This window comes from Idiotropiscis lumnitzeri, chromosome 10 (assembly GCF_059441095.1).
Source record: "Idiotropiscis lumnitzeri isolate Australia: NSW breed Sydney's pygmy pipehorse chromosome 10, RoL_Ilum_1.0, whole genome shotgun sequence".
Lineage (NCBI taxonomy): Eukaryota > Metazoa > Chordata > Actinopteri > Syngnathiformes > Syngnathidae > Idiotropiscis > Idiotropiscis lumnitzeri.
The window spans coordinates 16,824,040-16,842,575 of NC_142400.1; the positions used below are offsets into that span (position 1 = coordinate 16,824,040).

Consider the following 18,536-nt stretch of genomic DNA (forward strand, 5'->3'; position numbering starts at 1 on the left):
AAGAGCGCCTGTGAGCGGCGTTGCGCCCGATATAACTCCATGTACCACGCACGCATTAATTGACGCAGGGAGTTATTGGCACATGCCATCACACAAGAGACGCTGCTGTTTCTCGTTTACAGCACATGTTGGCATTAACAGTCTCTCTAATATATTTCATGAATGTATGGGACCAACCAACCCAAAAGAGAGTGAAAGTGCACGGTGGTGCCAAGAAAGTATAACGACGCTGCCAGCAGGAGGCAGTGCTGCGCTCCATTGGCGCAATGCGTAGAAGAAGCACGGCGCTCATCCCATAGCGATACACTGTGGGTTCGTTTTATTTTGTCTTAATTTCAATTGTAAAGGTCCTCGCTTCGCTGCTTGTATGTTAGCACCTCCCACCAGAAATTCCATTGAGGAACGAGGAGACGGAAAGAGAAGCGAGGTGGGAGGAGGAAGAAATGTTTTGGGGAATTGAGACGATCACTCCTCGATGTCGTCATTTTATATTAACGACGATGTCATGTTATTGACGCATATCACAAATGCACCATCGGAGTGACAGATTTATTAAATCACACAAGCAAGAGCATAGCCTAGCATAGTGTGAACACCAGTCATGAACCGCCACATGTCAGACCGATCAAATATACCAATCCGAGATCAAGACTGCAACCAATATGCTCACAATTGCAACAAACTTTTCAGTATGAGCTCGTTAAAAATTTAGTCCAGTCACAAGTGTGAGTCAATGTTTTAATGGTCCACCTCAGAGTCGGTGTTTAAAACATGGTTGAAAGTCGCCGTCTTTTTCCACTACTTAAGTCAGTATCCTCCTCCTGCACGCTTTCATTGCAACAATAGCGCACGGTCTCCTTATCTATGGATGTGTTTGAAAGTACAGTCCGAGCGGACTCTTCTACATTTTGGCTGTTTGGAAACTAAAGAGTGATATTCAAAAGTAACGTTTGGTTATTCAGACTGACGCAAAAATTAAGCGCCGACGTGCACTTTGTGTGCTTCACGTCCAGAAGTACAGATGGAAACACTTCAACCATGAGCTGCTGATTGGTTCATTAGATTCGTTTGGAGCTTATTTGGCCTTGACCCGAAATACATTCTTCTTCTGCTGCTACCGCTTCTGCTGCTGCTGCTGTTGATGTTGTTGTTGTCGTTGTTGAGCAACGAGATAATTCGGGCCAATTGTATCCCGTTGTTGCCAGGAACTCTTCGTTGGGCCCAACACCTCGTGAAGGTGGTTCCTGTAGTTGGGCAGCTTCTTTTTACATCGGTTTTTTTTTTGTTTGTTTTTTTTGTTGAATTTTTGTCAGGACAGCAAAATGGCGGGTTTACTTATAGATCAGGCCAACCATCATTATAGCTCAAACATCACAACTTTGCTCAGTTGACTGGGTGCATGACAGCTAACGCATGGTGCTGTGGGCATGAGAAACTGCAGCCATGCAGAGACACTTACTACTACAAACTCATAAAATAAATGATCTTTAGAACCCGCAAAGGATCTGACAAAGCCACATCCTGGATCCCCTTTTTATCTGACACACACTGTAAAATACAACAAGAGCACTTGTCGTAAGGCCACTAAACCATGAACGATGTCACTTGTTCATACACTGTATGAAAGACGGTGGCCATTGAATAATAATAATAACAAGAATAAAGAGATATTATCATGCTTATTATTATTATTGAATATGAATAATAATTATAATAATAGCTTCGATTTAAAATGCATGTTTTAAGCGATGCAAGGATGATGATGGGGAAAGCATGCCAAATAATTACCATCTGAAGAGACCTCAGCCCTGATATTGGTTTAAGCCCAAGGAATAATTGATGCACGCAATCACATAATAGTTCTCCGCTGAAAATTTGGGCCCATTATTTCATTAGATGGAACTGCATTCTTGGTGCCAAAAATGTTGGTGTGCACCACAGAAATTCAAATCCTGTTAGTCCTGATAACGTCTGATGTTTGTCAACCAGATGGAGGAGTGTATGACTGTTGCATGAAAAAGAAACACGGCAACACAAATCGGTCGGTACTTCCACATTTTGATTTCTTTGAGCTAAACAGTTTCCCTGAATAGGAGTGTATATTTGTATACGCGTTTATGTCATTTTAGACTGTGTTCCATAGGTTCTATCCTGGGGTGCCTTCTTGTATATGTAATTGGGTGTTACTGTAAATAATTGCCTGAGCGTTTGCCAGTGTGATGATGGCAATGATTTGTGTCTTGTCTCATGTGTGAAAAAGTGTGTAGAAAATGTGTGTATCTCTTGGTTTGTTTGTGTGCATCTGTTCATACGTGTGTGTGCGCGTGCGTGTGTGTGTGAGAGCGAGTGAGTGCATCTGCCCCATCCATACTCCACTCTCAAGTCCCACTGATTCTCCTTTCCAGCCATGTTGAATCCTCTTTTCCTTATCAGGCGAGCCCAGGCCTGCATCAGGCTCTCCTTGCTATGACAGAGGCTACAACAATAGGCCTGCGATACCGCTGCTTAGCGCTGCGTTTCGGAGGGGAAACCTGCCACGGGCGCAGATTAACTACAACACACAGACGCACACAAAATAGATTGCAGCCACCAAAACAAAACATTTTTCAGAATGCCTCCTCTTGATTAATGAAGCAATGACAAGAAGAAAAATATAATTTCTAAAACAGAAAAATCCGCCACCACTTGTTAAAGTTTAGGGGTAGCTAACAATAAACATATTGGATGGAGAGGGTGGGTAAAAAAGGGGTGAGATAAATGGCTTGAGTGATGGGCTGAATAATTTCTAGAGCATTTTTTTTGGTTACACATGCCCGTATTCCTACCCTTGTAGTGAATTGTACAATAATCACACTCCAATGGCTGACAGTCCCCACGTCTCTCTCTATCCCAGGAGAAAATTAGGACAGTATCTTGACATTTTTGCTCTTTTGTAGTTGACAAGCTAAAGCTCTCTGTTCACAACACACAAACACACACGCTGATGCACTAACATGGCTTCCTTCATGCATACTGTATAAATGCACCTTTGCCTAATATGGGTGTTGAATTGTCTCTAAATATAAACTGATTTAAATAATATGCACAGTTACCAAAAACAGGATGTCTAGTTCACAGTTTTGTCATAGTATGGTGACAAACCGCCATTATGAATATTAGGATCCATTTTTGACTAGGAGATGCTCCTTGTATTAATTACAAACTGCTTTGATTTATATTTTAATTCCATCATAACGTAACGCTCACAGCACATTTTACTGATGTGTAACAATTATATTAAGATAGAAGATGAGATATCAAGATTTTAATCGACAATTAAGCTTGTCTTTTGCATTTAATCACTGTGTAATTTACCCTAAAAGGCCCTCAAAACACATCAGGACTGGAATTCTATAGACTCATTACAGTGCACCTTGACTAAGCTCTTGTAATTAGCATTGGTAAGGCATTACAAGAGACAGCAACACCCTCATCAACACATTTACAACAGAGCTGGAAATCTGCCTCTCATTAATAGCTTGCCCCCAAATCAATTATTAACACCTACAACAGAAGCCAGGCTCAAGCGGGCCAGGCCTCTTACTTCAGGCAAATTGTGGGCCACCTTCTCCTCCCAGTTCTGGCCAGTCTAGGTAATTATCGCTTTTAAAGACACCTGCTACTCAATAGCTTCGACCCAGACTGTTCATTTAGCTCCCCGATTGCAGACATTTATGTCCGAGTGTCACTATTAATTTGGGCTAATTTGGAGAGTGTGAGGAGCTGAGTGGAGGTGTTTTCTGCAGCCCTGTGAATGTGCTTGTCGCTCACCTGCACCACGACCGCTGCTGTAATTGCACTCTAATGGTCTGATTGATCAGAGAGAGAAGTGAGGGATGAGACGGTGCGCTGGCAGCTCTATCAGTCAGACCAAAAGGAGAGGAGGAGGAATAACAGCAATGCCAAGTCTTTATTTCTTGAAATATAAGAGTTACATATTGTTATATTTAATAAATAAATACACTATGTATTTGTATATATATATATATATATATATATATATATATATATTACAATTTTTCTTCTAAATCTAAATCTAACTAATTAATTTTTTTTGGGGGGGGTATTTTCACTCTGACGCCCGTGCACTACTCAGATAGTATGTGTGTTCAGAGAGGCAGAGCGCACTCCGCTCTCATTAAGTTCAAAACAAAACCTGCTCTACACCAAACAACTGCTCGTGCTTGAACTGTTTCGATCTGGACTGCCTGACGGACTGACGGAGTGTGTCCTCCATTTTTAGTGCACTCTAAATTAGGGCTGACACAAAAGATTATTTTGGTAGTTGACTATTGACCAAGAGTAGTCACGATTAGTCGACTAATCGGATCGTATGGAGACTCTGGCATATCGCACTAGCAAGCAGCTGCTCTTATATAACAATAATTAGTTTCCAGCTTGAATTCTTTATGAAGCATGTAGAAATTAATAAGATGATACAACTTTCAATTTTGATCAAACTTTCGCGGTATGAGATGTTTAAAAATGACGTTGCAGTTTAGATTGAAGGCAATACTGTGGCCTTACTTTTTTTTTTTAGTAATTGAAATTATTTAGTGCACTTTTTTTAGTGCATCAAACCAAAACGATACACAATGCACAGTTAAGATAAGATAAGATAAGATGTCCTTTATTAGTCCCACAATGGGGAAATTTGAGGTGTTACAGCAGCAAAGATATAGATCACACAGAGTCGGCGGCGTAATGTAGCCGTTAATGTATAACATTAGCAGCAGACATTCAGAAAAAGCATGCAAATATACACAGTATAAACGTATCTAAGTGTAAGGAAACACTCCTAATGTTTGTCCATTATACGGAGGGGGAAACGCTGTAATGATAAAAACTACTGAATGATTGAAAATACTGCAATCATAAAAATATTGCAATGATAAAAGTACTGTAATGGTAAGAGTACTGAAATGATAGAAAAGTACTGCATGATAGAAAATACTGCAATGGTAAAAGTACTGTAATAGTAAAAGTACTGCAACGATAGAAAAATACTGCAATGATGAAAGTACTGCAATGGTAAAAGTACTGCAATGGTAAAAGTACTGTAATAGTAAAAGTTGCACTAATACTACAAAATTATCTATGGATAGAAATAGAAATTTCACTCTCCTTGGGCACGAAGCATTTTTTCAAATCTAAGAGGTCGTAAAAGCACTTGCATTGATTTATAATTTGGTTTTTATTTAAACTTTACCCAAAATGTTTTGCTTTTCTTCACTAGTATGCATAATTTAATTATAATAAATTGTTTTAAAAAAATCAATGCACATGGTACAAAAAAAATCCTTATGTGAATTATATTAGGAGGAACATACATGGCAACATACTGAATTAGATTTTATATTTATGTGATGCTATTGAGGGCTTGTGCTAAATAAGTTACTTTGAGTAGTGGTATTCCTTAGTTCATAAATGAAACATTTCGTTTGCAATAGAAAGCGTGCAAGATCTTTCTGTTTTGGATGTTAATAAATGTGAGTTCACTGACTAACATCGCCATAAGCCAAAGTAGACGCAACAATATGTTAGCCTACCATAAAGGACCTCGTTAGTGGTAGTGTTATATAGTAGCATTATACACACACCGTAACGTGTGTGTGCTACAGCAAAATTCCAGACACGACTGAACGTGTCAGAAATGAAAAAAGGCATCAGCCACAACGTGCTTCCTTTCTCGATTAACGATGCTGCCATGAAAGGGAGGTTTACATCGTAAGTATGTGTGGTTGAAATGAGCCGTAAATTAAGGACTCTGTTGTTAACGCCAGGTCGCCACGATACTCCTTAACCCATCATGCTTCTGTTTGAACCGCGGATGACCCGGACTAACACCTAGGCAAAACAGCCAGCGGGGAAAAGCATGAATCGAGGCTGTTTCAAGGGGAAAAGCAATGCGCCAAATAAATAAATAAATAAACGACTCGTTGACGACTTAAATTAATTGTTGACGATTTGGATCGTCGATGTCGTCGTGATTAGTCAATTAATCTTGGCAGACCTACTCTGAATAACCATAACGTTGGCAAACTAAAATTATGATTGGCATAAAGGAATGTAAAGCCCTTTTGGATCACATGTGATCGTGTGCGTGAACATAATGTGACAAACAATGCATCCATAATGACGCATGTCAATACCAAAAGTCTAATTAATCACACAGTGCAATGTGATTTAGTCAACTTGTCTACAACAGCAGTGATTGTAATGCCAAGCCGATCCTCTGAACTCTGCAGACCAGCGACACAAAACCCATCAGCTGTGAAATCTGCTTTTATTCTTTGATAAACGTTTGAGATATGACCCTATCTTCATCCTGCAGATGATCAGATTTCCTGTTATGGTTTTTACCCCTCGCTTTTGTTTTCCTGAATCATCTCTTTTTCTCCCTGCCATGCTCTTGTTTCATTCTCACCTTTTCAAGCTTTATATGTCTTTTTTCAGGCCGGTTTGCACATTGCATGCGACACTCTACATCTTGTTCTTTCTCAGCATCATCCATCACTCCGGTCTGGACAGCCACTGAGGTCTGTCATCCGCTCGCAGCCAGCACATATTGGCCTCCTACCCACTGCGTGTGTAACGACATGCTAGCTCGAGCTCACGCACCCATTTGCTGCCTCCAATACTGCCTTTACACTATACGTTTGCGGCGGGAACGGCAGCCTTATTAAAAAAAAATGCCCGGCAGTCAAGGTGCTGATGAGAAACATAGTAAGTAATGGTAAAAAATCTGGGAGTACATAAAAAGCTGTCATTTTAGGAATGCGATAATTTGTATTTTGACATGTTCTGCCATGTTTGTTGTGGAGACTCACAGGAAGCTGGGTGTATGGTAGCCGTTTGGGCAGGATCAATCACAATACGTACAAAGCGAACTTATGGGTGAGCTTTTTTCCACCAATGATGTCAAGTCAGTTTGGCAGATAGCTGACAGTTCTTCAAAAAAGATCACTGAAGATCATCACGTCTTAGATAAGCATAAAGTGTTGGCACGAACACACTTAACTAGTGGGAAGTATCAAAACTGTGACCCGTTGATAGCCCAGTGTTTTAAATTGTTCCATTGCGAAGTTTCTCCACAGCCTCTTTCAGTTATTGTTAGGTTTAAGAGTCACTCCCTTCAGTCCCTTCTTTAGTAGGCAAAATACATACTCTATAGTTTTTCAGTCTAGAGATTGAATTAGCAGGTCTAAAACGTTCCACGTTTTGCCCCTGAGGACCTCTTATTTAGCAAACATAAGCCAGCTATTTCCCATTTAAAACGAGTTGAAACAAGCACCTTGTCATCCCAAAATACAACCATTGATGGATCGCTGTAAAGAGAAGTCGCATTAAACCTTGGGAAGCTCACTAAGACAATTCTGCAAGTTGTGCTGACCTAGCCTTTAATGAGACATACTGAGGAGCTGCTAACAGCCTGTATCCTTATGAGAGATGGAACCTAGGAAAAGAGGAGGGCAAGAAGCAAAGCACTGAACGGGTCCCGTGAGAGTAGCCACACCAGAGATCCTTAAAGGCAAGATGCCGAAGCTTCTCTCTTTGCTTTTAATTGCAAGGAAGGTTTGGCATATTCCGTAACCCCATGCAGCCAATTAAAGCGTATGACCAGAACCTGCCTACAAAATGATAGAATAGAATAAGGATCTGCAAGGTAGTGATGGATTCCTTGGAGGGCACTTAGTTAAGAACACATCATTCTTGCCAGGAGCAGGAATCAACAATTAACTGAAGTAGTTTGTACAGTAGGTTGGTGGTACTTTTTCAAGTTTGCACACGGTGAGAAAAGTCATCAATGTTATCTTTTAATAAGTGTTAGGGACTGCTGAAGTTTGCTTTTGGATGCCTTTCAGGGGTATACATCTTTGTTTGGAAGATATTCGGTCAAATTCAAGATTTAACCCGAAAACAGACATATTTCAGGGCTATAATAGTGCTCAAGCTATTTGAAGCCACTGATGACTTCAGAACAACGAGGAGAGCTTAGAAAACATTTGAAACTTCTCTGAAAATGGTTTAATAAAGTTGTGTTGTTATAGCAATCCGGGGAATAGAGCGGGCGGGAGGTGGTGAGACTCGGAGTCCTAAATCCTCATGGGTTGCCTTATGTGTCTTGCAATGGGAATGTGGGACTGGTTACAGTTTTAATAGGAATTTGTTAATTACTCCAAATGTAGAACAGCGTATCAAACCCGTGGAGGACTCTTTTCTCCACCAGTGCAACAGGTCACCACTCAGCTCGGCTGGATCTTGGAAACCAAAGATAGAAAGCCACCCAGTTGTGGGTTGAACACATTTGTCTAAATTGAGTTGACTTTTCGCGTGTTTCCATACGAATTGCAGATTTCATCGTTTCAATAGAAGCACTTTCTCAAATGAGGGACTTGCTTCTGCTTTGCTCTGCTGGCCTGGGTTTTACAGTAAGTTTGAGCAAATGAAGACTTAATTTATTAGTATTCCTATCAGATTCTTTGAAAAAACATGATAATCATTCACAGTGAAGTTTTAGGTTAGTGATACATTTATCTAGTCGTAGTTTACAGCCATGTTTCAAATAGTTCTTATATGCATTATTTCAATACACAAGAAGAGGGAAATACTTCTCAGTGATAGCCACATGTGCTACATTCATCACTTAAGTGCACTTATTTTTATGTCAAGTTTGGCCAATTGCACATGTTGAGGCTAGTAAGTGCTGAGTCAGAATAAAAATGGTTAAAATGTTACTTGTGTTATTCTAACTTCATAAAATCCATTAGTATTTTGTCCTGTTTTGTGATACAATTATGGAACTATATTATCAAAACATACTTCTATACCTTCAAAATGTCTAACGTGATCAGTACCACCATCAAAACTAGAATCCCAACACTTAATCTAAATATTTTTTTACGATTGACTTTTAAATCTGCTAAATGAATAAATGTAAGCAGTCAATGCTCAAATGCTGTTTTCCACGATGCCATTATAAACCTTCACGCAAAGATGAGAGTCGTGAAAATCTTTGTAATTGCATAATAATGCATATTCACCTCGCGCCCTCCAAATTCATTTCATGTCACTCTGACCCATGTTCGAATCCGTGTGTCCTTTGATATGCAATTTCATGTAATGTAACAAGAACATACCAGTGTGCTGTTTTCTGTACCCATCTCAATCTTCCCTTCGAAGGGTCCCCAAGTTGTTCCCACAGGCAGCTGCTGACGGCTGTGGACGCGACGCTCGCCATCTTTAAGGAACGCGTCCAGCTCTCCTGAAAAAACACACAACAACCATAACAGTTCACCTCACGGCTCAATTTTGCCCGGGAGTTCCACGGCAAATCACAGTGACGTTCAGTCAAACCTACATTTGCCATCATATGATTGACTCCAAGCCCTGCGGTATAAACATTGAAAGGTTAAAGCTAAGCAGTTTCAAAATAGATAAACAAATTAAGCAAGCAGCCATCTGATGGTGTGCCTCAGATGCATCGTGTGGTAACGTTACTTGAAAGGTGTCTTCTGTTCAGATAATCTCCATGAGACATTGCAGGCGGCAGGCCGGATCGCGGCAGGGCTATTTTTGTCATTCCAGGAAGGCAGGGCCCTCGTTAGTTTTTTTTTTTTTTTTACAGCACTCCACTTAATTAACAGTGAACCCGGATAGCACTGTTAGTACTACCGGCGCTCACCTCCCTGACACCCCCAGCTATCTTATCTCTTAGATTGAGTGTACATTTTAGGAATGGTGTTGAATCAAATAGTTATGATGAACTCCAAGTCAGGCTTCTGCTGCACAGTGTGCTGAGGCGGATGTTACCCTGTAGGGGCACGTTTGTTTGTGTGTTGTACAAAGAAATAGAGAATGCAGCTCATAACCGTGAAAACATTTGGCCTTCTCCTGGCAAACTCCACATATGAAACTACGAACTGAGACAAGTTGGATAAACTGACCAAAAGTAGGACCAAGAAATAATCCAAGCCGTCATTAAGTTCGATTATTTAATTTATTGGATATGATTTGAGAGAGCAAGGATCATGGTTATCAACAAAGCTACATCACAAAAAAAAAACAGACAAAAAACGTCCCTACTAGTTTAGTTAATTCAAATGTAACAACAAAGTAGTGATACAACTATTGCATACCTATTGTTGATGCAAGAGCATTCTTAGTTGTACTGAATGACTGACGATACTGAAAAGTAATTGTGACCACGGCAATGAAAAGAAACCAAATTGCAGAATTCAATTGACTCATAGGCCAGTGAAAAAAGAACAATGACATATACTCGGCACACCCACTAGGCTGATTATATGGTCAACTTGAAGATTTTGTTGTTCTGGCCCTGGACAGATCTAAAAAGATACGAGGAATCGATTGTGCATTACCATGTATACACTTTGGTTTTGCAATTGAATCACTCCTATGAATTAAATAGAATGGAAATCTCAAGAGTAGCGTTGACACTGGTCAGATGCCATTTGAACTTTCCAATGGTTCTGTGCCACAATGGACGATTCAGGCCTTCAGTACTTTTTAAATACCAGATGTGTATCTACAGCATGCAATTGCATCTGGCTGGTTTAATGTTAATGAAAGTTACACGTTTATGCTTCCATAATCTGAGCATCAAATCACCTCTTCGCCGACAGTGCTGATTCATCAATTGTGGTGGCGTGTATTAACGGGAAGAACATAAATGTCACGCATAAAGGTAATTTGCTACAGTCTGGCGTTAAGTCTTTGTCTTTTAAAAGTATACATGATTCTACTTTAAACAATTTTGAAGTCATCTTTTCTCCCTCCTCTTGTGTTCCTGCTGCTGCAGTGGAAGGTGGGTAAGCTCATTACGGAGAAATAATTAAACACTGGTGCACAGCTGGTCGTCATCACTGAGATCAACAGCCACGGCTTGATGCATTCTGTTTGTCTTCAGATAAGACCGGCGGCCTTTAACCGCTTGGATGCAAGTTGCTGTTTAGCGCCACTTGACACACAGCTCAGCCAACCTCCAGCCTCTTTTCTTTTTCCTTTCTTTGGTCTTCCCTGTCTCGTTCTTTTTTGGGGTTGCTCATAGTGGGTATTGAACAGTGTGGGTGCAAGTGAGTGGGGTTGGATATGGTGGCGATAAGAGGGGCATTTTGTGTGCTTTGTGGTTCACCGTGTTTGGGTTCCAGTGGCGTGCATTTCACAACAAATGTTGCCTGAGGACCTCGGCGCACAGATGGCTGGTCACATCTGTTGCAGGTACTCATGGACTCCACAAAAAACACCCATTGATGAATAATGAGTTGCCTTCATGAACTGTCAGGATGTTCCATGTTCACTTTTATAGGTTTCGTAAAGTGAAACAAGACACATTGTTTAATCTGGATTTACGCTCCAGTCAACAGCCCCCCAAACGCCATTGAGTTGTATTATCCTATAATCATTCTTTTGTTTTGTATGCTACATGAAGCAAACAACATCATCACTAACTATTAGGACACTTGACTCTTCTCTTGATCCACTTTCCAAATGCCAAACATTTTGCCAACTAAAATATAATAATGAGGCTTTACTCTAACTCCCAGCCGCCACGTCCTGGCCACCTTCACCCTCTCCACCTCCCAACTCCATCTACCAATCACCCGTCGCCCACATACACACCCCATTGGACTCCCTCGATAAGATCATCATCTGTCGCTAGACTCTGGGGCCTGTTCCTGCACTCCACAGATACTTGGCAGACCAATGAATGTACCTTTGTGTGGAGAGATCTTCCTCAGATAGCACCAACGATGCTCCATGCTGGCATCTGTTTGTTTTTAGGTGTCCATTTTTTGGTATTGTGCTGCAGAAAATGATGCATCTTCTTGCAGTGGACTTAAGACTAATAAGTTGCTTGGTGGCAAAGTGCCAGCTCGGTATGTTTTAAAGAAGAACTGGTTGTAGACTATTCACACATGGAAGCCATGAAAGAGCAACTAACCACCATACTGCCAGTTTCGATCTGTTTTTGTTCGTTTGATAGTAATCACTTTCTTCAATAGAAAGAAGGTCTTTATATGAACAGTGTAAAGACGCCACGGATAGCAATTCAGGCCCCTATATTCACATTTTTTCAATGTGAATTTTTGACATGTAATTTCGGACCTTGAGTAATGGATTTGAGAAGACAAATTGCTTCATCAAATTGCTCCTGCAGAAAACTTTTTTTAAAGGGGAAGCCAAGCCCCAAAAGTTCTTTGCAACAATATGTTCAAAGTGCCTTCACTAGTTGAAACGCGGCATTCTGATTATTATTGGGGTCCACCACTTTTTAGCCATCCCACGGAGGTGACCATTTTCTCACATTTCCTTGAATGAAAATGACATGACAGTTCCTCAGGGCTGTTGCTCGGGTAACAACCAATCACGGTTCACCTGTTTTCTGAAGCTGATCCATAATTGGTTGTTAGCTGTGCCCTGAGCAACTGTCATGTCATTTTCAGTCTACAGAAAGTGGCAAAATGGCCGCCCTATGAGATGTACAAAAATGGGCGAATTTTACTGCTTAAGACAAATTCTACAAATGCAAATATTCTTCAGAATTTTTCGAGGATTGACTTCTTCTTTAACCAGTGGACCTGCTTCAGATATTTCCACATAAACTTTTTTATTTTGATTTGTCTCACTAGTTCAACGAACCAATTTCAAGGTGGAAAATGTCCTTGTGATTGTAAAACATATCCACAAAAGGTTTTCCAACTACATTGTAGTAAGTCTTGCTTATACTATGGGAAAGGGCAGATGTAATCATGAATAAAAGACAGACTCATATATATCCAGCTGTAGCTTAGAATTAAAGCTAATAAATGACTGCCGCTCAAAGTTTGGCATGCGTAGGGCAATTGTGATGTTTCCACTGAATCACAGTCATCTTTGCTGATACACAGTGCTATAGCGACAGCAAATGGGCTATAAATTAATATACCACAAGAGGCATATGGGGTGAAATAGAATGCACTGTATCGGTTCAACAAGAGGTGTCACATCTTTATAGCAGATAGGCCTATGTGATATGAAATTTTACAGCTGAAGGAGAAATGTCACAGAGCTTTGATAAGAGAGCGATGAACTTTCTGCTTCCCCTTACCCAAACTGCTATTATCGGGTCTCACTGAGCAAAATGCAACATTTATAACCCACAGCTCACACTATTATCTCTTGGGAGAGGCACTTGCTTTAAAACACCTCTCAGCCACCACACAGTACATCTCCTCCTCCTCCTCACTCTCGGCACCCACCTCTATTATCCCCAAAAAAGCCTAACGGGTGCTGCTCCTGTCTCCGTTCCTTTTGAACAGCAGGAAGAAGGAGCTGATCGATTGTTCCCAGGCAGCAACATGATTACGTCCACATGTGTGTCAAGAAAAAAACAAAGAAGTAGTGCACTGCCCACTAAGGGTCAGAATTGTTTTCAGGCAATGTATACGTAATGGGGAGTTTCGGAAAAGAAAAAAAAAATACGGCCTTTTTTGTGTTTGGATTGTTTTGCAGATTAGGGTCAGACCAAGTAAATGCAAAATGAGTGTGGATCACAATTAATATTTAGATTGAAAATAAACAACATCATTAAAAATGTCAAACAATTTTTATCTGAATGGTTCTATTTATGACACCGTGACATCTGAACTGTTAGAGCATCAGCGCAGTAAGCTATTTCCTTTGCTGATTGTGCCGTCACATTCCCATCAATCAAAACAGAAATGGATGAGTTGAAGGCAAAGATTTTTTTTTTCAAACTGGAACTGTTTCGTTTGGTCTTCAGCAACCCATTTGTGTGAGAATACAGACAATAGCTTTATAGCATTTGAAGAGTAATGGTTGCTGTATATAGATTGTATATTAAAATCAAAGCAAGCAACAGGTGTATTTTGGGGCGGGAGCCATTTCATTTACCTGGGTTTACTTGTTCAGGTCGGACAAAGAACAGGCAAAATAAAATCATGCAGCAATCAACCCCACATTACTGCAACTAATAAATGCAGTACTGGTGGACTACAGCACTGTGTTAATTGTGGACAATTAAGGCTGCTTCCAAACCAAGACTACAAATTATCGTGGTGTCTCCTAATGCCAGTTTAACTGTAATGGAAGGCAATCCATGTATGGGCTAAGAATGTGGTTCAAATACTCAAACGATGGATCTTCACTGAAGTCAAACTTTTGTTGTCATTGAACAGATGAATTAGACCAGCTGCCAAGTAGCTGCTCCCATCAAAAACCTGGCAAAGTTTGCAGCCAGCCTGCTGACAACAATCTGCAAGACATCCATCGTTGGAGAAGCACTGCAATTTCGACTGATTGCATGTAACGGGAGACAGAAAAACTTAAAGAATGATTGTCCTCACGCAAAGATATATCCCATATCGCCGCCACCATCTAGAGGACACACACCACTTCTGCTGCAATCCAATTCTTTTAAATGCTTTGCTCAAAATTTCCAACCCATCAAAAGGACATTACTCCACTTGGGAGTGTCAAGATGATTGAGAAATGGATGGTCTGCTAACTTGGGATGAATTTTAAGGGGCAAGTGGAAGCTGCGATCCAATCTGTTCAGTATTGTCATAAATAAAATGTTTATATCATTGCATGAGAAATGGATGAACTTGGAATCACTGTTTCCAAGAAGTGGGTTGTTGCTCTGTTTGCAATGCATTCAATTGTGTTGTTCAAAAATATACGTCACAGTATTCTCCATTCCCGCACTGCACTTTTTTTTTTAATGCCCACCAGATAATCAAAAACACGATAAAAGCTGTGTATGAGAAGACAGTCTTCAATCCGAACAAGTGATTCACGTGCTCTTACTCTTCTCGGTTTATGTGGCGACTGGCTGCCAGTGTCGTTTTTGCCTCATATCGCAGGTGCAATGATGTATCGACTAATTGACGACTAATTGATTATCAAATGATTCGACACGTTTTGAGAATCTATCAATTGTTTTGCAATCTTTTTTAATATGAATGTATTATAATTTTTGGAATTTCAGCTTCTCTCCAGTAAATATCAAATTTCTGTCATCATCTATGAAAGTAGATTGTCTTTGTTTTTCAAAATAAGACATTAGCAAAAATCTGGTTTTACTTTGGAATACGCTATTCAACAAATATTTCCAATTTTCTCACGTTACAGTTCAAACAAATTGCATCCTAATTTATGTTTCCACACTGTCAATTTGAAATAATGTCCTATTTTTTAACAATAGATCTAATATTAAATCAGAATGCAATTATTGGTGGGCAATGTCTTCACACACGATCGGGGGTGGAAAGCGGTCTCTAAGTGACCAAGTCACTGCAAGTGGACATCTTCATGCAGATCCTTTTACAATGTGCGCGGTCATCTCTTGCTTGGACTCCAGCAAGTCCTTGCGCCTTGGAGACCACGCACCTCTCTCTGAGGTGAATTTTAAGAGAATGAGCTGGGAGATACTGTGATTGGCCGGGAGTCAGCTACGTTCCTTCCCACAACGGCGCATCTCCCGTTTTTCTTAAAACTGGCAATTGTCATTACCAACCTTTCTCTTCATGGCAGGTTTTGAAAAAGCTATGGCTATGACTGGAGGCAATGTGGATGACTGATTAGCATGATGGCCTCACAGTGCAGAGGTGCAGGGTTCAATTCCGGCTCTGGCCTTCCTGTGTGGAGTTTGCATGTTCTCCCTGTGCCTGTGTGGACTTTCTCCGGGTACTCCGATCCTCCCACATTCCAAAGAAATGTGGTAGGTAAATTGAACACTCCAAATTACCCCTAGGTGTGATTGTGAGCGCGGATGGTTTGTCTTTGTGTGACCTGCGATTGGCTGCCAATCGGTTCGGGGGGTGCCCCGCCTACTGCCTAAAGACAGCTGAGGTAGACTGTTGTGAGGAAAAGCGGTTCAGATACTGGATGGATGGAAAAAACACGCATGCGTGCAAGGCACAAAGTCGAGTGTCGTGGAACCCCATAATCCTGCGTGTAGGGGCTCATCTTATCATCTCATATTACCCGTGTAGCGAGGCAGTAGGAGTTAGAAATATTTTGGAGAAATGATTGCCATTGTAACAAATGAACCATCTGCATGGCTGATTTCCAAGGGTGCATGTCACATATGGGCAAAATAATCAGAATTGAGCTCCAGTGTGAACATAGCCTTAGGCGAAGGCCAATCAAATTCAACCTGGGTCTCTTTTGTATGTGGCTATATATATGTGATGTATGCTATGCACCTGGAGAATGAACGGTCATCCGTACACATCCGACCTTGACACCATCAAAAGCCCAATTCGTGTTCTGCGCAGACGGGAGGGAGCGCTTAGGAGGGAGAATATTGACAATAACCGTCCGGGAAATTGCAAAGCTAGTGTGAGTAAGTGTTGTCTTCATACAGTATTTGAGTTTAATAAATCCCACACAAAATATGAAACAAAATGTGCATTTGTGGTGATAGTATTCATTCACCACGCAAGTGGCCAGTTCCATGAAATAAAGAGCTTGAACAGTCTTGCTTCATTTGCCCAAAATATTTCTACCTCTTCCCGCCTCACCACTCCTGCAATATAAGATGATAAAATGAGCCCATCTACACGGGACGGCATTTACTTCTGTAAACACTGCTCCAACACAGTTTTTTTTTTTGTGCACGTGACTCGACGTCATGTATTGCGCGCATGTGGATCGCATCACAGTCGCATTGTGCTCACGTTAGAAGAGAATTTATTTTTACAATGTGAACAAAATGCACAATGATACACCTTTACTTTGAGACTGCCGCTAAACGCTGCATATTGACATGACGTTAATTCAGAATATAACTATTTTAAGCGTGCCTGAATTTCCTTGCAAGTCAATTACCAGGCTGCAACTTCCCCTGGGTAACGGGAATTCTGTTTTTTTTTCTTGGGTGACCTAGTTGTCTTTTGTGAGTAGGTTTTAGCCGAAGCAGTTTGACAGCCAACAGATAAGATGGATTAAGCTTTTTTTTTCATCCAGTTTTGATGTGAACAGCGTAAAAGCGGGTTAAATCATTGAGTTTCAGGAGTATTTTTAAATGCCTGGAGATAGTGTGATAAAGGAGCTAAACCTAAGACTTGGGCTTGGAAGGTCAAGGTCGCAGCTTTAAAGAGCAGTTACCCCATGACAGGCCAGCTCCCCTCTCTCTCTGAGCGAGCTGAGCGCCATAGTCGAAGCAACCTCTCATCACTCCTAGAAAAGAGACACGAAAGGAGTGAAACAAAATCCAGCTAGAGCTCAAAGAGCGGCGCACCCTCGCCTTGTGTGGGTGCAAAAGTGTGCCTGAGCGAGAAAGCGAGAGAGCATTTTCGTCCCTGCTTGCACGCATGCACCAAAGGGTGTATGTGCCTGCCTTTGTGTGTTTGTCTACTGTAAAAAATCACCCATGAACAACTTGCTCCATAATTAGGTTTTGATTCCTTGTGAGTGTTGAAATAAAACAGCAATTAATCTGTTGATATTAAACAGGAAATGCGCAACAAATTGAGTGTTGCCATTTACAGAGCCATGCAACGCCTCTGCTTTTTTACCTCCCCAAAAACTGATCTGAGGCTTGCTTAACATAGGCATGGAAGTTGACAGCCATACAATCACATGACGCTACTCAGCCAATCTGTAATTCATTTGATATTTAAGCCGCACGGCGATGGAGCCCCTTGAGCCAAAGAAAAGGTGAAGAGGCGGAAAACATAAACAAGTCAATGATGTTCCACAGGGTCAAACTCCAACATGTTTACTTATCAGATATCACATCAGGCCAACGCTGAGAGGTTTCTGCTCCAAAACCTTTCCACTGGGACATATTTAGACACATTTTGTGGACATCTTTTCCCTCACTGCTCCTCATGTCAGTGACAGGGGAGAGTAATCCTATACACAGGCTGCTATTGTGAAATGAGAAACTAGCCTCCTTCACTGCCAGAGACCAGATGCACCTCTCTCTCTCTCTCTCTCTGTCCTAATCTGTAAACGACTTAAAGGAGCCTTATCTCCGGGCTCTTCTGCTTCATTTCATGCTTGATTTACTTTAATTTGTCTGATAGGGCACAAGGATTTGGAAATGGCCCATCTTTCGGTGGAAAATGTTCTGATTTTTCTCTGGCATTGTTATGTGGAGGTTTTTGACTTTTCTGCCCCGTCCCTCGCTTTCATTCCTTCATCTCCATCTCTCTCCCACTCACTCACTTGCTTTCTCTTTTCCTCCTTTCTCCTTTTGCCACCTTTTTTATGTGAAAGGGTGACGGGGAAGCGGGGGTCGGTCCAGCGCAACAGTCTGTTTGAGTGCATTCGGATTCAAACTAACACAGCAGTAACTTTTGCACATGGTGTGATTTTTCTGATGGGCAACGGCAACACTCGAGTGATATTTGCCTTTCAGATTCACACTGGGTGCAGCGCAGCCAAGTGCTTCCAACTGCAAAGATTTTATGTTAAAGTTAAGGGGCGACCGGTCCTCCACTTCACCAAGTGGGTGAACGGCT

At 41.1% G+C, this 18,536-nt stretch overlaps 1 protein-coding gene across 2 annotated transcripts in view; it reads right to left on the minus strand.

The window, feature by feature from the left end:
* The window catches only part of zfpm2a (zinc finger protein, FOG family member 2a), a 122,916-nt gene that overhangs the window by 58,172 nt on the left and 46,208 nt on the right, over window positions 1-18,536 (minus strand). For both annotated transcript variants that reach the window (XM_088306687.1, XM_088306686.1), the window contains exon 4: window positions 9,180-9,304. In XM_088306687.1, coding sequence (XP_088162813.1) covers window positions 9,180-9,304 — 125 coding nt within the window. The remainder of the gene's footprint in view (window positions 1-9,179; window positions 9,305-18,536) is intronic.